We start from the raw sequence: 24492 nt of genomic DNA, 5'->3' as shown, positions 1-24492 counted from the left end.
GTGGACAGCTCTTGCAGTTTGCAGAAAAACGAAAGATAAACGTTAATCCCTCCAAAATAAAATTCTGAAACGGAAATGTGTGGAAACTAAGTAATATGCAAAACTGAGACAGCAATTTCAAAGGAAGATGGGCCACGTTTGTTTTTAAATCTTCACCGTGGTAGTATTATTTACCCCAACTTTTCTTCCTTGTTGATGGTTGTCTTACAGTGGAAATCCTAACCGGAAGCTTTAGTTTTACTACGGTTAGCTTGACGTACTCTCCAGCCCTATCAAACTTCACACACAGGGATCTTACCTCGGTCTGTTTGCTACTGTAAGAGATGGAGCGAAAAGTTGCTCGGGAATTTCGGCACAAGGTAAGACACAAACATTATTCTCTTCGCTTACTCGGATATTTTTTTTGTATCTCAAATTGACTTAAAAAAGCTCCTCTCCTACCTGGTTTATCCCCTCACCGGCTCAGGTGTCTATTTCTCTGGGACAGTAGGCCTGACAGAAAGCCTCACGAAAACCAACAAACTGTTAACATTATTTTAAAAAGCTACTTTTCGACGAACAAATCAGAAGCATGTTTATAAATCACATCTAAAATAGAGATTGTGTGTGGCAGTGTCTTCTGGATGAACATATCATTAACTATTTAAGCCCATAGGAGAAGTAATAACACTGTAAGAGTTGCTAATAGATGAATGTGTTTTCATTAAACTAAAATAAGTAGTTTCCTTGAGTTGTCTGTTATTAAATGAATTTCATAGGGATCTTACAGTCCAAACAACTGTTCTGTTGGATTATACTTAAAGGCATATCTCTTGTTAGTTATGAACACAAAATGGGCTTCAGTGGATCTATTTTCCTCTAAAGCTTAACTGTAGTATATTCTAAGAAGCTATATTGGAGGACATCCTTTCTGTACCTGTCTGTCTTTTTAAGCTTATGTAAACATCATACAGCCGAGGTCCAAGGTGCAATAAATTCAATTTACATCTATTGTATTGTGCTTTATGAATAAAGCACAACAATGTTTTATGGTTGGTGTTGGCACATAAAAGCCCTGATATGGTAACTATGAGTAAAAAAATAACAGGGGATGGGAACTTGATATCTTCAGGGCGTTTTCAGCCCTGGAGTATGTAGGGATCATCAGACAGCCATCTGTGCTGCAAACAGGCAGGCATTGTCACATATTGCAGGCTCTTCACAAAGGGCAAATTAGCATTAGATAATGGAGAGCGTGCCAGAGATGAGCAACTGAGCGAAGAGATGGGACGATGCACGGGTTTAATTAGAGGCTAAGGGACTAACAAGGCACAATGAGGCTTTGTTCCTTTTTAGGACATTATCATAGTCCCTATTTCATTCTGTGAGAACAATCTTTTTTTCTCAAACATCATTTTTAACATTAGTATGTGACTGACCACTTCTATCTTTCCTTATTGGTTTATGGTGCTAAAGTCTGCCACTCCTGCGTCAGCAGGAGTGGCTGGCTATGCCTCACTGCCCTGAGAAAAAATATGTTTATGACAATCATAAAAGCCATGTCACACACACAAACACCTTCCCAGCAACGTCACAGAAGAGTCCACATAGTGCAGTCCTACATTTATAATCATTATAGGGATTTATGTTTGAGTTCAGGCTGCATAAGATGTGGCGTGCATGTGTGATTGTGTGTGTGAATGTTCCCCTCAGTTTGTGTCTGAGATGTAAGATGACACTGCTGACCTTCCTCCTTCAGCTTCTCCTTGACTGTACCATTATTCTCTCCCAGTAGTTTGATGGTTAGGGTAGGGCTGTCCATTACACCTGCTTCAGTCCAAGGAGCCTCATCTTCCCTCAAAGCCGAGTTTGAACCACCGCTCAGTAAAAGGAATATCAACTCAGTCTGGGTTTGGAGAGAGCAGTTTGTAGTTTGGGAGCTAATAAGTAGGACTAAAAGTGACATGTGTTATATCAGTGATTGGCCAAAGCGTTTCCTCAAAACCATTCTGCTGCAGCTGAGCCGCCATCAGGTTTGTATGATTCATGCACACACACACACACACACACACACACACACACACACACACACACACACACACACACACACACACACACACACACACACACACACACACACACACTGATGGCTCACCCCCCTATGGTGTTGACAGGACCACAGCAGAGAGGTACAGTGTGTGTTTGATTCAGCAGTGAGAAGAACGATGGCACCAGATGTTTGTCCTTTCTTGCAGGTGGAGCTGCTGATTGAAAATGAAGCAGAGAACGATTACTTGTATGATGTCCTCCGCATGTATCACCAGTGAGTACCAGTGGCTTAAGTGTGTGTAGACCTGCGAGAAAGTTGCATTTCCTTTGTTGATTTGTCCCTGTCATGCAATATGTGTTCATTTTCAGGTCTATAGTCCTCTATGAAAAAATGCGGATGGTGTTGTGTCCTTAACATTTTTAAGCAGAACTGATCATTGGGGTTATTAGTTGAAGATAAAAGTCTACACGTGTTCCTTCTAATTTCTTCTTCTTCTATGTTGCCCTTTAATCTCTACTTGATCCTCACTAACTTTATGATTTCTATGTATAGTTTTCTTAAGCCCTTTATCATGTCATCCCTATTCCTGATGCGCATAGACCTCTCCACTTTAAACTCTGTGCTCCATCATGGTTTCTGATAACAGCCTGGCCTCTGACCACTGGTGAGGGGGTGCACTGCACTGGAGGGGGTGGGGGGCTACAGGTCTAGGTTTCAATTAATCTTTGTACAAAGTCAGAGCTCTGTGGCACCAGCGGTTAAGCCTATGATCAGTTTCCATTGTGCTCCGACAAGCTTGGTCAGTTATTCACAAAAGCTCTTTTTATATTCATCCTTCAAACAGGGCTGAAATGGCGCTTATTAATAATTTAAAGAAGAGGCAAGGTGGACAGATTTTACACAGTAGCTTTTAATTTGCTGCTTTAGTTGTTGTTGTAGTCCCATTTGAGTTGTCACATATGGATTATTGGGTTGCCTTCTTCAATAAGCATTTAGACTTAACCTCACTGGAGTCTCTTTTGTTTTGGTGTGAAAAATACAAGTGTGAAGTAGAAAATAAGTAAGTTCAGCAGACCTCTGTAGCATGCTCCTCATGCTTGAGATATATCCAACCAAACTATCACTGCCTGAGTTGCATTGTGGGTAATGTAGGCATCAGGTTTTGACAAGAAAGAAGCTTCTGCTGATAATGAAAACTGTCAACATCATATGTCTGACAATGTTATATGTGTTAATCAGTGGAGTACTCTAATACTTTATATAGGGATAATAATAGGGAGGACTTTAATACTTTTGTGGCTGTGCAGATACTATACTAAATAATGAGGGTAATATCACATTCAATATCTCTAAATCTGACAATCCAGTATTTTAAAGTATGATATGTGCATGGTGAAAACAATGTGGGCATTTATATTCGTAAGGGTGAAAAAGCCTCTGTTATAGCACCTTAGTGAACCTAAAACTTTATCGTACAGTGCTATTGGTTGTAGGAATTATAAGGCTGTAATAGTAGAGTGAATTTCCTGAAGAAAAACATTAACATACGGTTGTAAATGAATAAATAAATCAACCAAATAACTTGGAAAAGTTAACAGTAAGTTTCAAGGTGTAATATTAGGTGTTATTCCAATTTATAATTTCATTATATTGTCAGGTTTTTCTCCACCCATGTCTGCTTTAATTTCAACTTGAATAAATACTATATTTATACTAAATCATATTTCTTCTGAAAGGTCACTTAGCTTGACCAGTGGATGTATCTTATTGATTATTCTATCTTTCCAGAAGGTAGAAATCATTATGTATGGAGAACATAAACTTATAGACATAATTATCCCCCCTCTCTTTCAGGTCGATGGATCTGACAGTGTTGGTGGGGGACCTGAAGCTGGTCATCAATGAGCCCAAGCGCTTGCCATTGTTTGACGCCATCCGGCCACTCATCCCACTCAAACACCAGGTGGAGTACGACCTGCTCACCCCAAAGAGGTCACGGTGAGTGAAGCATAGACTCATGCCCTGTGAATGTGGTGTGTACCACTCATGTGTATATAATATAATACATCCTATACAGAAGATCTACAGTGACCAGCAATAATATTACTGAGCGTCCCCACTTCTTCTGTGTTCTTCTTGGTTCCATTGCTTTTTCCCCATTTCTATCTTACTTGGCTCATACATCCTGTTTAATCAGGAAGCTGAAAGAGGTGCGATTGGACCGGACACATCGTGATGGATTGGGTCTGAGTGTCCGAGGGGGGCTGGAGTTTGGCAGTGGTCTTTATATATCACAGATTGTCAAAGATGGTCAGGCTGGGAATGTCGGCCTTCAGGTATGCATGTTGTGTGTTAACTGTTGTGTGTTTTTGCCCATCCTGTGTGGGCAAAAACTGTGTAGCCTATGTTTTATATTCCTAAAAACACTAAATGCAGATTTGAGTAAAATAAAAGAATGTGAAAACATATACTTTGTTTCATAAATATTTTTTTTGTATACAATATGTCACTTATTCATTAAAGTATTCATTTGTAGCTTATAAAACATTACCCACTGTTAATCAATACATTGTAATGACGTGTCTCTGAGGCTGTGTCAGTCATAATACCAGAATCCACTAGGTGGGGTAAATCACCAAGTTTCAATTTCTCACATCTTGCTTGTTAGTCATTGTTGGTCCAGTTTAAACTAGATGGACATTAAATAGAGGAAATAACTCCAGCCAACAAAGAACAAGTCAAGGTTTTATTTAGATTATTTGTTTGGATGAGACCAGGTAATACATGTCAGATATTGTGACTACGTCCAAGGTACTGTGCTGTCTAATATCTGGATAAAAAACAAATGCATTTATATCAATCAATATAACATTTCAGCATTACAACTCCATCTTGTGAAAATGTTATGGGCAACAAAAAAAAAAGATTTGAAAATGATGCGTCATTTGAAAAAACACTGCAATATGCTGTTGTATGCTTTTGTAAGACCTGCCTAAAGTAGATTTGCTTTTTAAAACAGCCATACAAATGAATTGATACAACTAAATCAGGATAAGAACAACAGGACAGAATCAAAACAGCATGTACATATGTGGTAACATTGTTCATGATTATGTTGGCATTGACATATACAGTATATACGTGTGCTAGCTAAACTCGGTTACATACAAGGATAAGACATCTAATATAAATGGTTGACACAGATCAGATCCAAAGGTCATTTTGTGGCTGGTGTATGCAACAGACAGGGACGTAAATAGTTGGAGAAGCAATAACTATGTCTCTGATTTAGCTTGATGTATTGAAAGTGAAGGTGTCACTCATAATATCTCATCCTGTGCTGATCTATAGGTGGGAGATGAGATTGTGCGCATCAATGGATACTCCATCTCCTCCTGTATCCACGAGGAGGTCATCAGTCTCATCAAGACCAAGAAGATTGTGTCACTCAAAGTCAGGCGTACGTCAAACACAAACTAATTTTCCATGTGCATCAATATATTCTTCCCAGAATGCATCATTCATTCACTAAATTGTTGTTTCTTTGGTGCAGATGTCGGGATGATCCCTGTAAAAAGGTAAGAACATTTATATCCTTATTAGAGCCACAAACGATTGTTTGAAAAGTTAAATGGCAGAAAAATAATTTGCCAATCCTAATTCTTCATGCAAAAATGGCCAGAAATTTGGAGATGCACTGCTTTCTTTGGATTTATATCACCTTAAACTGAATATCTTTGGTTTTGGCTGGACAAAATAAGACATAAAAAAACTTTTTAAAGAAACATTTTCTTAAAGATCAACATTAATCTAGAAATAAGCCACAGATTAATCTACAATGGGAAAAAAAATCATTAACTGCAATCTTGCTGTCAATATAGTTTCATTTAGCTGATTTAATGGTGAAATATGGAGCTAAAGGACTGAGATGTAGGAGATCTCTGTGTGCTTATCCGTTCTCTTTTCCTCCAGGTCATCAGAGGAACCCCTCAAGTGGCAGTTTGTCGACCAGTTTGCATCTGAGTCAGGGGTAGGAGACACATTTTTCTTTTTCTTTCAGTTTCAAAAGTTGTATCTCTACTGCAGACAGCTGATGGAATTTGTATCTCTGCCCCAGGAGAAAAAAAACAGCATTGCAGGCTTAGCGTCCATTGGAGGCAAAGAAATCAAGGAGAAGAAAGTCTTCCTCAGCCTCGTGGGTACCAAGGGGGTGGGTATTAGCATCTCTACTGGCCCGACCCAGAAACCTGGTATCTACATCAGTAATGTCAAGCCGGGTTCCCTTTCGGCAGAAGTTGGACTGGAGGTGATTGCTTAAAATAGCCAGAACATTTCTATGAAACTAAGATGCATGCCTGCTGTAAACATGCTCTCTTACCCTAAAATGTAGGTTGGAGACCAGATTGTGGAAGTGAACGGGGTGGATTTCACAAATTCGGACCACAAGGAGGTAAATTGTGCTTAACTTTGTCCAATCACATCAATGGCGGATGGAGTCCCAAGTTGTTTTTATTTTGACCAAGAGATATTATTTGGTACATTTGGTGCTTTTTATCCATGAGGACATCTGTTTAAACTGTGCTGCTGCTCCTGGCAATGTTTGTTCTACTTCTCAGTTCATTGAGCCAAATGAGTATTTAACCAGCCAAAATGGTTTTGCAAAAAAAAAAAAAATCATCTTCCATGTTTGTTATTTGCCCAGGGAGAAAACAAAGCCTGCCGTATTTACCACAAGTCTTTGATAATTTCACACCCGGATACATTTTAAATTACACATACATCACACAAGTCTTTCCTTTCTCAGACTGTTATTGTAAAAGCCTTCATTGTATTCATTAAATATAACGTTAAAATGATTTGCCTTATTTGAACTTTTCTGTTATTATGTCCGCAGGCTGTGAGAGTTCTGAAGAGCAGCCGCAGTCTGACCATTACTGTTCTGACAGGAGCTGTAAGTACACTCTAACTGCATCACGCTTTATGAAGAAATAATGAGAAAGTTTAGAGGAATCAATACTATGTGGTGCTTTGAAGCACGACTCAAAACTCTGAGTATTGTTGAATTCACTCGAGGACGCAACACCATGGTAACATAGTAAAGTAAAATTACATTCTGAAGTGCTGAAAACAAAAGGTTTTTATCAGGGTTTTCACTGATCCTATAAAGATCCATCCACATCCAGATCTATGAAATGGTCTGAAATATAGGCTTAAAAGGGATTAAAATAGTCTTGAATGATAATGATTATGCTATACTTCTTGGTTGAAAACAATACAAACTGCACTAGAAAAAAAAGATTTTAGATTGTTATGTGTCACTTTGGTTCATTCAAACATGTAAATGAATCCATGTTCTTAAAGTAATTCTATTACTTATTTTCATTCATACTTCGGCCGGTATGATTGCAAAATAAAAATCGGTAATACATGTTACTTTATATAGTTTTAATAGGAAATACAAAGTCTTGAAACCTGAAGAAACCTTGGTATGTAACATGGCGTGCTGTTTAAATAGTGTTTGGGCTCAGAGAATCATTTGTAGATAAGAAAAAAGTTGAGTTGCAGATAACATCTGAGTGAACTCCTTTGGATACATAAACGTCTGCCTTCTCCTCCTTTGTATTCAAGCCACACAGATTCATGTGCAATATTTTTTTGGAGACATCTCTTTACCTAGTCTGTGCCTCAGCCTGGCTGTCTGCAGGAGCAACATCTATCATCAGTCCAGTCACATGGCAGGTTGTTTGCCCCAGGACTCGGTGACGACCATTGTCAGTGTGACAAACTGTACCCTCCTATCTACCATTTTCCTTGATGCCTGTCCAATGCATTCTTTTATTTGCATTTTAACAGGGAACCCTGCCATAGTAAACATTTCAAACTTTGTACATAACATTGTTTCTAGTGTGTTCTCTATACACAGTTATCATCTGTATTGGAAGAAGTACTCAGACTTATATTTAAATTAAAGTAGAAAAATACAGTGTAGAAAAACTATTACAAGTCCTAATTTGTAATTAAGGAAAGTTAAAAACGTAAAAAGTTCCCACTGTGCAGAATGGACCATTTAATAATAATACACAATATTTGTGATTGTAATTATTGATGAACTGCCTAAAGATTCAAGCTAATTGAATTGCTTTGAATACGGCTGGGTAGCTTGTGAATTTACTTGAGATAAAAATAAAGTATAATGTATGTGTTGTTTACATTTCATATTATGATAATTCTGAATATGCACAGACAACTAGCATCTAAAGGTGTTAAATAAATTAACTAACTAGTAAAGTTGTATAAAGTTGCAAAAACTGGAAACTCTCGTCTAGTATAGGAACAACAAATTGCACGTACTTGTGTATTGAGTTGAGTAGTACTGATTATTATATACAGAATTACAAAAACTACCAACACATTACAGATGAATGATGCTTAAGTTGTGATTGAGGCTTTTTCTGCCAAAAACAGAGATCTCTCTTTCTCTCTTCCTGGTTGTGGAAAATCTTTTGGGCTGACTAGCAGCTCCCCAGAGTTAGGAAGTCGGGCCTCCCCCTGCTGTGCACCTTGTCTGTCCCTTATCGTCGCCTCTCTCCCCCTCTTAGGGCAGGGAGCTTTTCATGACAGATGAGGAGCGTCTTGCAGAGGAGTCCCGCAGGGAGGTGGACAGACAGGAGCTCATGCACCAGAAGAGAGTGGCACTGGAGACTAACAAAATCATTAAAGAGCAGCAGGAGAAGGAGAGGCAGTGAGTGGACAGCATGGAGCGAATCACTCCTCATCTTGAAATGTGATATTGTGTGTATTGAAGATTAATGACAGATATATAGTTTATTACCTTAATTTCCCAAAAATGAGGGTAGTGCAATTTTAATTTATTTACTGAAAGGCTCAGCTTTTGTAATTAACTTGGGAAATACCATTTCGCGATAATATGCGACTGAAATCCCCCTATAGTGCTGCTTGACCTCCCTACACCACAACACAACAAAGAAACGGTACCCATATACTTCACAAACACCTACATCTTGCATCTACATGTATCATGTGACAAGAAAGTAAACAGGACATTGATTTTCCATCCAACCGAGGCTTTATTTTGCTCTTCTGTTACATCACTATCTACCTGTAGATTTATATCCTCTGTGTTCTGAGTGCTTTGAGGCCAGCAATGTCTTGGGGTGAAACATGGGTCTTCATACAACAGGATTGACACCCTTACTAGCAGCCATAAACTGTATTAAAGTCATATGTTTTGTTGAAAGCCTGTGCTATAGAAGTTTTATTTTGTATATTTATCATGTGCTTTAACAGGAGAAAGATGGAGATAAATCAGAAAGCCGCAGAGGAAGAGGATCGCTATAAAAAAGAGATGGAGAAGTAAACAGCTGATTTAATTTTCCATAAAAGTGCCAATTCACTATTGTTTTTGCGGGTAAAATAAACATGTCTTACTTTTTTTTTTGTCCTCTCTAGTATTGAGGATGTGGAGAAGAAGCACAACAGAGAGTGGGATGAGGACTGGGGAGCCAAAGACAGGCCAAAGAGCCCGAAGAGCCCCCGCACTCCAAAGAGCCCGTCCCTAGCCCCACCTGAGACAAAAAACGCCAAGTCCAAGAGTTCTCGTAAGGCCACCTCCGTTGTGAAATGCATGAGTCCATTTTTACTCCTGAACCTACATTTTTACATTGTCTCTGACACGTTGCTCTTGCCTGGGTTTCACCTGATATACCTTCCTCTCTTTTGCACGCTCTTGTGTATCTTCCTGTCGCATCTGTGTGCTGTGCTGCCTTTTATATACCCTCCTGTAAGCTGACGAGGCCAGCTCCCTCACAGAGGAAGACAAGGAGGAAGAACAGGACGGAGAAGTGAGTCTGGAGCCTCAGCTGCCCTTGTCACAGCTGGCGTGGGAGGATGTTTGTACACACAGAGAAGTGTAAGATTTCCTTTGACAACCAAAGTGTAACCATTAGAGAGTGTGTTTTCAAAGTCATTTTAATCAGTAGCAGTTTTTTTGGATGCTGCTGAAGGATAATGACAGACACTCAAAAAATGGAGCAGTTTAAGGCGGCCTTTATTGGCATCACTAAACGCAGGTTGCATCTTTGGGTGTTGTTGAGAATGCCTGAATGGAGCAGGATTAATCTGTTCCTCTCATTATTCTCTTTGAGTGCTGTGTTGTGGTTCTTTAGTGTGATGTTTTTTTCTGAGTTTGCTCAGAATCGTAACTAACCTTGGATATAGTTTAACAGAGCTGTGAGAGTGACCTGTGTTCATCTCCATCCTTAGCATTCGGCTGGTTTTATCGGTATGAGGGAAAACTGCCATCACTCCGCAAGGTACTGTCAGCTGAGTTCAGTATGGTGTGGCTACAAAGGAAATATAACAGCTTGTTGTATCACCCTGAGCAATATGTGTAACTCTTCATGGTGTATGCTGGGCTTTTTACTGGTCATCACAGCGTGGTCACAGTATTTATTTCTGCATGTCATGCTGCCTGGTTTGGAGTTGCAGTTCTGTCTGCTTCTATTTGACTATTTTTGACCCACTGATGATACCTTTAGAAAGGAGAAAAGAAGAAGAAAAAGAAAAAGGTGTCCAACATGGACACGCTGCAGGAGCTGAGAAAGAACAAGAAGGAGATGGAGTTTGAGCTCAAACTGGCCAAGGAGAAGGAAGAGATGCATGAACGAGAGAAGCAGCTGAAGATCAATCGGCTGGTTCAGGAGGTACAAAAAGAGGGGCTTACCAAAGCAATAATGTGGAATAAAGATTTGTTATTTATGGCAACTTTCTGAGTTTGAAGTTCCCACAATGCAACCACAATTTCTCTCATCCATTGCTGCTATATTCCGATGCTGCCTCAGGTCTCAGAGACAGAGAGAGAAGACCTGGAGGAGTCAGCGAAAGTGCAGCACTGGGTGGAGCGTCTTTGCCAGACTCGGTTGGAGCAGATATCCTGCGTGGAGAATGAATCCCCAGAGGTACAGAGTGCGACTGTCAAAACCTCTCTGCACTCTGAGCGTTTCACAGTGTTTGGCTTTTCCATATACTGTCTAATCCGATTCCTTCTTCCTTTTTGGATAGGGCTCTCGGCATAACATTGAGAATAGTGTAAAGCGAACTTCCTTCCGCCATTACCATTGACTTTGTGGATGAGTGAAATGACAAGTTGGACGAATCATTTTTCACCTGCTAGTACCACAAAGCTTAAGCAAGTGAAATCTGAAATAAAGTTAAAGAGAGAAGTAAAAGTGTGAGTCTGCAGTGTGAACTGTGAAATAACACAAAAAGATTGCTAAAAAAATGGACCATGTTTTTGTTCAAATGGTCCTCCTTATGTAACCGCAGAGCATTTGTAGTAAGATCACATCATGCTGATGCAAAACTATAGAGCAGAACTCCGCCAATCATTTCCCTGGGCGAAATAATATGTGTCTATCCACTTGTGTTTGGAGTAGCACCAAATTGAATGGATTTTAAAGTAGTTCTATCTTTAATCCTGTTGACAAACAAACAAACTAAAGACATAATCTCCTGGGTGCAGCTAATTACACAAGAAGAATGAGACAATAATCTGCAGAAGGTAATTTATGGATGTGTGTTTGCCCCCTGAGTCGATTATTCTCAACAGGAGCATTAACATATGAACCATTTGTCATTGTGACTTTAAGCTCTCCCCGCCGCGCTCTCCTGCCGCAGCGCCCAAAGTGAAGCGCTTCCCCGGCGGCCTCCACCTGGCCACCACTGATCTGGATGACATTAACCTGGATGATGTGGATCAGAGCCTGAGGGGTCCTCTGAAAAGACTGGCCCCCACCCAGCCCAGCACCAGCTATCCTCCCCCTCCCCTGCCTCTCCCTCCACCCTTACCCAAGCTGAACCCCACAATACCCAACTACTCCCCTCCGTCCTCTCGAGCATCCCCACAGCGGCGCCCTCCCTCTCCACCCAGCGCTAGAAAACCTCCCACTGCCCCGTCTACCTTGCCCAACAAGGGGCGCAGGCCTCACCCACAAACTCACCCTTTGCCTCCCCAACACCATCGCCCGCCTTCCTCCCACTATCCCCCCCCGTCTCAGTCGTCGAGGCCTCCATCCTCCCCACAGCCGGCTCCACGGCCTCACCCGCCGCCGCCCCCTCCTCCACCACCACCTCCGCCTCCCCCTCCACCGCCACCACCACAACACTCAGGCGATAGAGTGGGAACCCTCAGCGGGTACCGGCAGCATCAACATCAACATCAACACCATCAACACCCCCCAAGTCCTCCAGGGCAAAGGAGTGAGTGGGAATCAGGTGGCTATCTCCCAAGGGGAGGGATGTACTCGTCCAACACCAGTGAAATGTCCTACCCCTCCAGTCCAAAGGTCAGAGATTCTCATTTGAGGGACGTGATGTGTTGGACTGGCTTTCCTGTTTGGTAGTAGTGTACTGTTGAACTAGGATTGTTTTTCACCTATGAAAATGCAAAGCCAAGTCTATTGATTTTCAAGGCTGCAAAGCTCAATTCTCTTGAATGTGTTTGTGCATTCATGTCTGTTTTATTTATTGGGATGTTTTATACATGAAGAGAGGGCGATGAGCATGGCAGGCATTGATTTGAACTGTTATTGGGGTTGGCCTTGTAGCTGTGTGGATTGTTTAAGAGTGAAGTGGTGATGGAAGCAGTATGCTATTTGAGATTATTTATATTTTGAATGTGTTTGCATGCGTTTGGACATTTGCATTTCATAAGATATCAAATGCATTTGAAGCCAGCCTGTGTTCCTGCAGTGCTCTCTATGTACATGATTAATTTTATTTTACTGTGGTTCAGATAATGAGAAATACTTCTCATGCCAGTCGTGTTTCCGGTGCAAGCACCCCCTTGGTGAGTGTCTTTATGTAAAAATCCATGGGTAGTAAAACTCAGCTTAATACGTTTGCCAAATCCTAGACAAACCAGATGCTTTTGTTTTCAAAGGACTTACTGAATGAACACATAAACAGCTGTTCCATGAAAACGTGATCTTTCCCCAATAGCAACTAGCTCCTAGTCCCCCCAACCAGAGGCGTCAGATGGCCCCTGTCATGTCCAAACCCGTCATGCTGCCGCATTCCCAGACCCAGAGAGCAGATCCACTCAGACCTGCGCTCCGTTCTGATGTGTTGGTATGAAACACTTCACACTGATTCACAAATCTTCCCTCCCATTCAGTGTAAAATGTTCATTAAACATTCAGACATCTGACACAGCGGGGCCTCATCTGTGTGCGAGATTCTTCCCCTCCTTTCTATCGAGTCTTAGTGAGTCTTCCAGACTCTCCAGCTGTTTCCAATCTGTCGTTTCTACCATCACACAGAGGAGCCATATCATGTCAAATAGCTCCAAAGAAAGTGGACGGATTATTTATGTTTCAATATTGGAGGAACCCTTTTCAGTAACCTTGTGCTCACATTTATACACGTGAAAGCACCAACTACCCATTTCTACCATCAGTTCAGAAGCTCCTCTGCAGCTGGAGGTGAATCGCCCCGCTGAGAGGCACCTCGACTGAAGGAGGGGTTGCCATAAATCACTCACTTTCCCCTCACGTGTTTTACCCAAGTACAGTAGTTTACACTGCTGCAGCACACTACACTGCTGCCTTTAAATGCAGGTTTACATGTTTTCCTTAAGTTGATAAGTAAGTTGAATTGTTAATATTAATACCAAAGAAAATGACTACTGAAAGTTTTGTGCAGTACATTACCACGGACTGAGGGTCCTAATTAAGTTTAGGTTCATAATAGTCTATATTGTTAGGCACCCCATGGGAGTAGCAGGGGCAGGAGTCATTATGTTTTTTTCCTGTCCCCTCCATCCCATTCTCACAAAAGCAATATGTCAGGAACGCCTGAAGAGAATTTCATCAATTTTGCCCAGACATCCACTTAAACTAAAGGAGGAACTGATTTAAAATGTGGTTTCAATAAGTCATATCACTTTGACCTTTTGGAAATAATTCAATAATTTAAACAATGTAATTTGCATACACTTAAAAAGTTCAATCTGAGGGCGGTAAAAACAATAACAACAGCGGAGAAGTGAGGGTTGTGTTTGCTTTGTTTTCATTAATTTATTAAGTTCTTTCACGATCTTGTGTTTCAGCCTCAGGAAATGCTGAAACGGATGGTGCCTTTCAACTCGTCTTTTAAATCCAACAACAAACGACAAGTAATCCATACCTATGAAGGCTTCACTTGATTTTGTATTATTCTTGAGTGCGTTTCATCCTGGTCTTTCTGCACTGGTTTGTCCATGCTCACACAAGGTTTTCTCATTGTTGCCTCAAGGCTCTTCCTTCCTTTTTTGTCCTCTCATTCTCCTTGGCTGCTTCACTGCGGAGTAGCACGAGAGGGCTTCTATTGATTTGGAGAATACTGACATACATTGTGAAAATGCATGTCAGTCTTACTGCGGTTATTGGCTTTGATTTCTACTGGCAACAGATGGTTTGTACGTCATGTACTGACCTCTGATCTGCTTTGGTTGGTCTAGTGAGCATTATGAAAAGGAGGAGGGCGTGTTTTTGTACCTCCGCAGTCTCATTAAATGAACTATATTTGTTGTTTTGGCTGATTTCAACTGATTACTCCAGCCACAACAAATAAAAACATATAAAAGACCTTCAGTCTTTACAGCCAATGTTGAGTGTCTGAGCAAAACAACAGGAAGTGAAGAGTTTGACTAATATTTGTTTATTCTGCAGGGAGAAAAATGGCTCTCTGAGTCATCATAGCTGGGTAAATGTGATATCCTTTGTCCAGTTTCCTACCCTTAAAATTAAATAGTCGCCAACTTTGTTAGAATTTATTTTGTGTGTGTGCGTTTCTATTAATTCATATTGTGATCATTGAATTAAAGTGTGAGGCTTTGAGAGCCACCGTGCTTCTTGAATGAATGTCCCGGAGTGTCTCCATGGTTTCCGTTTATTCAGGATGGTATTAAAATGTTTACGTAGAACTGGTTGTCAAAGGAAATCTGAGCACTTCATTCAGTGACTTGGTTCACAACTGACATTCACCAACATTTCCTTGACATTCTCTTTTCATTGTGTCATTTGTTAACCACCTATGGATGTGTTTTTAATGTACTGCATGTTGATTCTCTTTCAGGGATTTCAGAAATACGAGGAAGATTTTGATCCTTACTCAATGGTATTGTATGCCTGATCTTTTTATCAGCTGAAAATGCAACAGACATTTGGCATTTCAAATGAAACACGCACTTAGCCAACTGATTTTAACTTCTGCTTAGTATAAATGTAAACTTTCTGTGTCAGCTAGGATGCATTGTCCGCTGTGACTAAAGTTTCTTTAGGTTACAAAATGTGCTATAGGCCTACGCATGGCAGCCATTTTGAATTATGGTCCACTAGAAATGGCTCAAAACAGCATTACTGCAACATTTAAGATGATATGAATAACAATAATTACACATAACAGCATTAACTGGGCGGGTTCAGAATGCAGGTTAGCTAGCCTTAGTGTTTTACTGATAGTTGAATAAGTTAGCTTCTTGTAGCTAGCCCTACCGAGTCATGGTTCAAGAGATAACTTGTGGAAAAATAAGCATTTTTATTTGTTAACTGAGCATTGCTATACACATATTAAATAGTACAAAGACATTCTTTATGCTGGCACAACCTGTTGTTTTACTACAGCTACAAAGCAATCACAGTGTTCTTTTGTGCTTTTACACTTCCTTAATCCTTTCCTTGGTTATAGTTCTCCCAGGATCAGATAGACGGGCGAGATGTGAGACGGCTAAGAATCAAAAAGGTAACTTCTGCTTACTCTAATATAATCTCCCATATTTCTTTGAGTTAAATATTTGAATAGGGTGATGTTGATGTTCATTTTTCTCAAGACCGGACATCTTGACATTGCTCTGGAGGGAGGTGCAGACTCTCCTTTGGGAAAGTTAGTGATATCCGCTGTGTATGAAAGTGGCGCTGCTGACAAGCATGGTTAGTTCATTTTTGTTTTTTCAATATTAACTCACTGAATAATCTATGTTACATTTAAATCCATTGACATTACAAAAAAGACAAATCAAATGTTTATTGAAGCATTTTAAACAGGAATGTGCCAGGGAGTGACACATGCTGGATGATTTCCCCCTTGGATAGTCTTCACACAGACTATATTAATCTCAGCAGCAGGTTCCCGCTCTCAGTTTGTCACTGTCATGAATTAAACATGTCTGGCAGTGAGATATCTCTGATGTGTCTGCTTGTAGGTGGCATAGTGCCCGGGGATGAACTGATGGCTGTGAATGGGAAGATCCTGCTTGACGCGTCATTGACCGAGGGACAAAACGCTTTGGCACGAGCCTGGAATAGTGGAGGGGTAAGACACAGATTAAAGGAAAATGATGTGGCATACTTTAGTTTCTAAAGTATCAGTAATGTTTAGCACAGTAGCAACAACAGTATTGATTGTACTTAATCCCAATCAATATTGATTGTTTGTGTATGTTGTTGTCACACTTTAACTTGCTGTCATATTTTCTTTATTCAGTCCACTTAGGGAAAATCTAAGTTAAGCTTTTTTTTACCTTTTAGGACTGGATCGATGTTGTGATCACCGTTTCCCCTCCAAAAGATTATGAAGATGAAGTGTAAGCATTCCTGATATTTATTTATTCACAAATGTGTATATGCATTGTGCATTAATGCATTTTTTGCATAATTTACACAATTATTCAAATGTAAATCTGGGGCATTTTTGTGATCATTTAGGGTCAGAGGTACTCAAAACATAGAGAATATAACCAGGACCCCCTCATGTATTATTGGCAAAACTTCTCAGATTTGTAAAGGTTTATTTATCCTATGTAAAAAAACAACAAAAGACAAATGTATTAGAAACATACTGGACATCTAATAAGGATATTTACAGATAATAATCCCTGGGGGACCCCACTTTGAGATGAAGGCCTTAATCTAATGAAACTGGTCCAGTAGTAGTATGTGACTGTGAGGCTTGTTTGTCTGTGTGTTTTTGAATGTGTATGCAGCCCTAAATCAGCATCAGTCAGTCCCACTGTGAACAGAAAGGTGTTTGAAGGCAGTGCAACACTGTACAGACACGGCTACCTCGTTCAGCACTAGCCCTCCCTCTCCTCCCACCTCACCCTCCTCCTGGTAAACAACTTAAACTTCAAACCTCCTCTTACTGCACGTCTCGGAGAGGAAGTTTGGTGTGGCATTGTCTTGTTTGGTGCCACTCTTTTTTCAAAAGCACATGTGGCAGTCTCCCTGTCAATCAGAAGCAAACAAACAGTAAAGTATTTGTTTCCCGCCTTTGTAAAACTATATTTATGTATTACTTTTACAGTTATGTAAGCTAGTGAGACAGTCTATGTCTACACCCTATGCAATTTTTCTATATTTGAAAAATGCCTTGAGGCGTGTTTCTTTATTGCTGAAGAATGTGCTATAAAATGATGAAGAAATGCTATTCAAGTGAAGACATTTACAAGCAATGCAATCAGTGACCTATCCCTCTATATATCTGCAAAGTATCCGACCCAGTGAGACAAATATAAACTCAAATGTACATTTGTGGCCTCTGTGGTATTGTATTGTGTCAGGTCATGGCCGCTCTTTAAAGCAGCCTAGGACTCCTGCCAGCCTTCAGCAGTTGTTCTGATTGATGTTGCTTCCTGGACTGTTACATGCTCTGACATACATAGACACTCAGTGACACTGGGTCATGGTGTAGGGAGGATTCCTCCCGTGCTACAGGAAGAATGTATACAGTGGTATGCAAAAGTTTGGGCACCCCTCTGAGATTTCATGACAATTTGCTTTTCCTTTATAATAGAAGATCACAGCAACAACATTTGTTTTCCTACAAAGATGTAGACGTTTTAGTGTTTTCCAGACCAAAATTCTTAGGGTAGCATTACATAGTTTTATTATAATAAAATAAAATGCAAAAAATGGGATGTGCAAAAGTTTGGGCACCCTTATAAATAGCATTCATTTCAACACCTGTACGGATTTATAGCTGACAGGTTGCTGCACAAAATTGCTTTGATTAGCTCATTAGACCTTCAATTACAAAGACAGGTGGAACCAATCATGAAAAAGGCTATTTAACATAGGTAATAGCTGGCTGTGCCTGGCCTAGGTTCTTTCTTAGGGAGTGGCAAGATGGGGACCTCAAAACAACTCTCCACTGACCTGAAAGCTAAGATAATCCAACATTATAAATTAGGAGAAGGGTACAAAAAATTATCTGACAGGTTTAAACTGTCTGTCTCCACAGTCAGAAACGTAGTTGTGAAATGGAAGGCCACAGGAACAGTCCGTGTGAAGGAAAGATGTGGTAGGCCGACAAAAATAGGGGAAAGGTACAGGCGAAGGATGGTGAAAATGGTCACAGAGAAGCCACAGACCACCTCCAGAGAACTACAACAACATCTGGCTGCTGATGGTGTAGTTGTTCACCGTTCCACAATCCAGCGTACTTTGCACCAGGAAGAGCTCATTGGAAGGGTGATGTGCAAAAAGCCTTTCCTGAGTGTTAATCACAAGAAGAGTCGCATGAGGTATGCAAAAGCACATCTGGACAAGCCAGAAGCATTTTGGAACAAAATACTGTGGTCAGATGAGACCAAGATTGAGTTATTTGGTCATAACATGAACAGGTATGCATGGCGAAAAAAACACACTGCATTCAATGAAAAGAACTTGTTGCCCACTGTAAAATTTGGTGGAGGATCTATCATGTTATGGGGCTGTGTGGCTAGCACAGGTACTGGAAAACTTGTTAAAGTTGAGGGCCACATGAATTCCTTACAGTACCAGGAGATTCTTGACAAGAATGTTCTAGAGTCAGTCACAAAGTTGAAGCTACGCCGGGGTTGGATTTTTCAGCAGGACAATGATCCTAAGCACCGATCAAAATCCACCAAGGAATTCATGCAGAAGCACAGGTACAATGTTCTGGAATGGCCATCCCAGTCCCCAGACCTTAACATCATTGAAAATGTATGGATTTATTTGAAGAAGGCTGTCCATGCACGGAGGCCAAGAAACCTGACTGAACTGGAGACGTTTTGTGTGGAAGAATGGGCCAAAATACCACCTGCCAGGCTTAAGGGACTTGTCTGTGGCTACAGGAGGCGTCTACAGGCCGTTATTGCAGCAAAAGGAGGCAATACTAAATATTAATGGAATTATTTCTTAGGGGTGCCCAAATTTATGCACATGCCTATTTTTGTTTGAATGCACATAAACATGTTTCTGTTTGACCAATAAAAGTTATTTCACTACTGAGATGTTTCTGTTACCATAAGGTATAACATATGTTAAAATGAAGTTGCTGCTTCAAAAGCTCAGCAAGTGACAAACTGATGCAGTGGTTTTCCTAAGGGGTGCCCAAACTTTTGCATACCACTGTATGTTCCCAGGGTTCCTTTTATGTTTTAAAGGAAGCTGTTTTTGCTGTTTCGATTATTGCATGTGTGTTGGTTGTGTTTATGTGCAGTGACTAAAGCAATCAGATGTACAAAGTAAAGCAAGGAATAAGCGCTTCTATTTGGTGCATTCTCACATGTTGTTAATTAATTCTTCTTTCTTCTTCTGCAGGACGTTCTTCTAGTCTCATCAACAGCCTGCCAAGAAAATCAACAATCATTAAGAAGATTTTCATTGTTAAGCAGAAAATGGTCCTTTGTTTTTACTCAACGTTATTATAGGCTCTTATAAAGCCTTGTCATGTAATCAAGATATTGACACCATAGGGTTAGTAAGCACTCTCACTGTCCTGTTTTGTTAAAGGATGATCCAGTCAATAATCAGTCGTCTTCAGCCTGTACATGGTTGACCTCTTTTTAGATCTGCATCGCCATGTTGAACATTCTTTTCAGACATGTGACTCATCCGTCAGTATGAAAGGACAAGTTAAATTTGGCACACTGTAATCTTTTCAAACCTCAATAAAAGACTGCTCATGATCACAGAATTGAGTTTCGGTTGAGCGTACAGATTGTCTGCTCGCTCTGCATTGCATTTGTTCAACACTACACTGCTGGGTTGGTGTTGTGGAGAGAAAATGTAGTTTGTGATTGTCATAGTGCAAACAGCCAGGATTATCAGCACATTTTACACAGCATACATTTTCAGGAAAAAGTGCAACAATTAAGGGAAATTCAGATGCTATGTTATTCACCATCTGATCTCCATTTGGCTGCCAGTTCCTGCCTTAGATTTCTTGCTTTTTCTACCATGCATACATTTATTTTCTTAATTTCTGGTAGTTTTTAAGGTTGATAAAAAAATATTCTACTCATGCACAGGGGGATGAGGTAAACAACGTTAATTTCCAACATCATATCCCCTCATGATATCTATACTGTTATCACCAGCTTGGCTTACTTTGAGGTTGTGGAGCCAAACAGCTTTGTAATTAAACGTCCACAGGGGGCAATAGTGCTCCTTATTGAATGTCCTTGCACTCTCTGAATGAGGGTTAGTCCCATCTGGGTTTGTAATACTGCTTTAAATTAACCCCAAACGTCAAAAAGGCTGATAAAAAGAGCACGTATGAATTGTCAATAATAAATGATAACTTATTATTTATCTAAAAGACAAAAATCACCCAGAAAATCCGTCATGTAATGTTACACTTGTGTAGCTGTGCAGCATGGCTTTACTGTTATATAACCTCCCCTCCTGGTACATGACCACATACGTGACTGCTGGCTGCTGCGAGTTTCAGAGTCGCATCGACCGCTGTTCTGCGTATGTCTGAGCGGCCCCCGCTTCTTTAACCCGTTGGACTCCAAAGGCGGCCTACCATGAAAGACTAGCCCTCTTCTTCTTCCTGTTCCTCCTCGATACCCGGGTTCAGCACCGCGGACAGCTCACTCCCTTCTTCCTTAAACCTCCGCCTGATTGGTGATCAAACACAAAGTGGGACGCTAAGAAGTCGGCTGCACTCTGAACACATGAGAGATTGCAATCTGGGAGATTTTACCCCTTTTGTTTTTTTAACGACCAATCGACCCATGTGACAGTACTGAATAGAGTTTTGTGAGTCAGGGAAACGGCTGCAACAATGATCTCACGATATAAACCGGTAAGTCACCTGGTCTCTCACACTGGTCGACACTCTCACTTTAAATAGCAGGCTGCACGCATGTTGTAAGCATTTCATGCCTACTATAGTACTATAAGGGGTGTTGGAGTCATGAAGTATTCCTATGACACATGCATAATAGGTCTAAATGTAAACTGCATATTTTGTTTTAAAGTCCTGAGTTGACATGACATTCATGGCTCTCTTGGCAGAAATGAAATATTGCATGTGTTTGTTTCTCGACTGAGCTGTTGAATTCTGGTAGCATTTGTCACTGCCAGATGAACGGAGAACATTTTCTAAGATGACTACACTTATTTTATTCCTTAAATCTGTGGGAGAGACACTTGTTACATTGGTTCACATATAACAATGTGTGATTCATCATTCACCTCTTACCCTTACTCTAATCCCACAGGCACACACACATACACACTGTTCACATGTTCAAGCTTGTTATATTAAGTTTGCATCTGACTGTATCTGTTGTTCTATATCAATAGCAGAGTCTATTTGTGCTGTTCCTATTAATGGTTTTAGGAATGCATAGTTCATTATCCTTGTAAGCCCCTCAGGTTGCACTTATTTCTTTTCTAAGGGTCTATGTGAGTGGCTTCTGCTCTGCTCATTATTCTCTTTCTTTTTACACACACTGAATCTCTAACTCTCCCCAGGCAATCCAGTGATGTACAGTGCTTATCTCAAATGTAGGGCAGTATATAACCATAACTCAGCCAGTTTTCTCAGAAGTAAAAAAAAAAGGATAATAAAACAGTGTATGATGTAATCTTTTCTCATTTTGTTGGTGAAACCCATGCTAACATAGCGTCTGGAACTGCAATTTTGATAAACACAAGATTCCCTCTCCTTCAAAATGCCACACATTGCCCAGCTGCTTACTGTCAGCTGGTGTAGGTACGATCCTCTGGGTAAGAGGAAGTGAGAGGATGTGGCTTCAGTTTAATTGTTAATCTTGTGTCTTCAAATGAAAGATCAGCAAGAATGTCTTTATTTCCAGCTATGCCAGGTGTGTCGTTCCTTTATACGTCAATGCTTCAGAAATTCCTTTGGACATTCAGTGTAACAGCTTCCTAAAAGCAAACAAATTGTTTTCTAATACTCTTATACGTTTAAAAGAGAAATATGTCACAGCTATTTCATTGCAAAGAAAAAACAGCTCTGTCTGGCGCGTTTGCACACTCCACCAAGAACTGCTTGCAGAAACTATGGCAGCATTCAGACAATCAATCCAACATTTTTCTGACATCTTTTTTCCAAACATTAATGTAATATTACACACTCACAGTTGCTATAGTTTAATCAAACGTTTTTTCATGCTTCCTGTAGGCCTACTGTAAATATGAAGTGGTTACACATGCATTTATGTTTTGCTTTACAACTGCACAGCTACAATAACTGATCGTAATGGAAAAGTAGAATGCACCTCGTGGCATTTTAAGGAAATTAATCTGTAGAATTCATTAACTAACTACTAAGGGAGTTTGTTAATAAATGCAAACCTGCAGTCATGCAGACATTTCAATACGAAAAACCTGAATATCTTTCAAGCAACCTAACATCAAGAGTATTGGTATGTTGCTTTTATTAATGGCATGCACAGAGTCGCATTTGTATAATAACTATTGAACACGTTATCTGTTTGTGTACACAAGGCCAAAAACATTTAGGCTTATCTTCCTATTATTGTTGTTGTTGTTATGCAAAATCATTGTGACTTGTATTACATCAATCGTTTTTATCAGTAAAAAAAAAAAGGCCATGAGTCTGTTGAAACATGGATTAACAAAATCGGCTCCCATGTGGCTCTTTGCTAATCCGACTGAGGAAAGTCAGCTGTGATTGGCAGCAGCGGGATCTCTCCGCAGGACCGGCACACATTGCATAATTCCCAGGAATTTACTAATATTTTACATCATTTTTTACGTTTGCAGCCTGGTTGTTCAGTCGCTGCTGTGCTCTTTCTTACTTAATGCTCTTAATGTAAACCACAGTGATAAACGACTGAGGGGTAGAGTCATGTAAGTTCTTCTTACATGGAGCAAGGATTTAGATTAGCGCACTTGCTCATGTTTCACACGTACCTTTTATATGACGCATTTACTGCTCACTCAGCATCTGTACCCCCCCCTTTCTCTCTCTCTCTTCATCTTTCACTGCTCTCCTGTATTGCCCCCCTTGATTTCAGTGGCTCTCAGTCCTCCTGCTGGCCTGTATTTCTTCCACAGCTCTTGTCTTCCAAGGTCGACTTTGAGCTCTCATTTGCCATGAGACAAGAATAGCAGATGCACTGCAGAATGCCACCGCTGCTCTGTCTCTGTGTGTGTGCTTGTGTGAGTATGTGTGTCTAAATGCATTCTCGTGGAGCGGTGCAGCACCAAGTGAAGCCTCAGTTTTAGAGGATGCCTGAGGATTGCGGACGGACGGCATGCAGATGTTTCTCACCAGCATGGCGGGGAAAGCAGCTTAGTCTGCCGGAGAGAAGAGAGAGCCGCTGCTGCTGCGCTGGACTGTGACTGCTTCTGACCCCACATTTCCCTCCCTTTCTCGTTTTTCCTCTGTCTCCTCTCTTTTATTGGATCCGATCTTTGTTAGCTGGATTCCAGAGGGTAGGGAAGAGGCAGCTTTGGGAATTTCCTATTGAGGACACCATCCAGTATTCCCTTTGAAAAGGTTCGACATGCTCTGAGAGCCACTATTTAAAATATCTCTGTCTATCCTCTGTCTGTGGTCCTCCCCCCCTTCTTCCCCTCTTCCTCCTCTTCCTCGGGCCGGTTCCTCGCAGAGTCCCGGTTCCACCATGTCCTTGGCTTTCTGTGGGAACGAGAATAACTCGGTCGCCTACAATGTGGACGGGGGCGTTCTGAACAACGGCTGTTTCCTGGATGCGCTCAACGTGGTGCCGCATGTGTTTCTCCTCTTCATCACCTTCCCCATACTCTTCATTGGTGAGTGTAACTGAGGTGAAATCTTCAACCTCTACCTTCCACAGCTCCCACAGTGGTTCAATTGTCGCTCTGCGTTACCATGGAACATGCAACCGTCTGATTATATTTCGCCTTCCTGAATAACCGCATTACACTCCAAATTGCATCCATACAAAGTTCCATATATTAACCACATCTCTCATTCAGTTTGTGATTTATTTGGTTTCTAAGTAGGCTATTCTTTCATGCTTCAACTTTTAGTCACCAAAGATGTGTTATTAGCCATACTAGGATAGGTCAGTCTGTCAGTCTGTCAGTCTGTCTGTCTGTCTGTCTGTCTGTCTGTCTGTCTGTCTGTCTGTCTGTCTGTCTGTCTGTCTGTCTGTCTGTCTCTTACACCACTTT

General features: G+C 40.7%; 2 protein-coding genes across 3 annotated transcripts in view; both read left to right on the top strand.

Moving 5' to 3' along the window:
• The first annotated feature begins 231 nt into the window (after window positions 1-231).
• On the top strand, window positions 232-20030 carry ush1c (Usher syndrome 1C). Its single transcript, XM_063900105.1, has 25 exons — window positions 232-359; window positions 2235-2302; window positions 3884-4027; window positions 4227-4365; window positions 5381-5489; window positions 5583-5607; window positions 6002-6059; window positions 6147-6335; window positions 6420-6479; window positions 6924-6980; window positions 8629-8771; window positions 9338-9403; window positions 9500-9597; window positions 10313-10362; window positions 10588-10752; window positions 10891-11007; window positions 11698-12393; window positions 13049-13177; window positions 14157-14222; window positions 15164-15205; window positions 15776-15829; window positions 15918-16017; window positions 16290-16399; window positions 16615-16670; window positions 19651-20030. The coding sequence occupies exons 1-25, from the start codon at window positions 324-326 to the stop codon at window positions 19661-19663; spliced, it is 2790 nt and encodes a 929-aa protein (XP_063756175.1). The 5' UTR covers window positions 232-323; the 3' UTR covers window positions 19664-20030.
• Window positions 20031-20903: 873 nt separating this feature from the next.
• abcc8 (ATP-binding cassette, sub-family C (CFTR/MRP), member 8) overlaps window positions 20904-24492 on the top strand; it is a 51373-nt gene continuing 47784 nt past the window's right edge. For both annotated transcript variants that reach the window (XR_010165162.1, XM_063876509.1), the window contains exons 1-2: window positions 20904-21142; window positions 23946-24108. Coding sequence is in view for 1 of the 2 variants with exons in the window: in XM_063876509.1 (XP_063732579.1) it covers window positions 21122-21142; window positions 23946-24108 (184 nt within the window). In the remaining variant the exon portion in view is untranslated. The remainder of the gene's footprint in view (window positions 21143-23945; window positions 24109-24492) is intronic.

This window comes from Eleginops maclovinus, chromosome 2 (genome assembly GCF_036324505.1).
Source record: "Eleginops maclovinus isolate JMC-PN-2008 ecotype Puerto Natales chromosome 2, JC_Emac_rtc_rv5, whole genome shotgun sequence".
Classification (NCBI taxonomy): Eukaryota; Metazoa; Chordata; class Actinopteri; order Perciformes; family Eleginopidae; genus Eleginops; species Eleginops maclovinus.
This window is presented reverse-complemented; position numbering and strand designations above follow the sequence as displayed.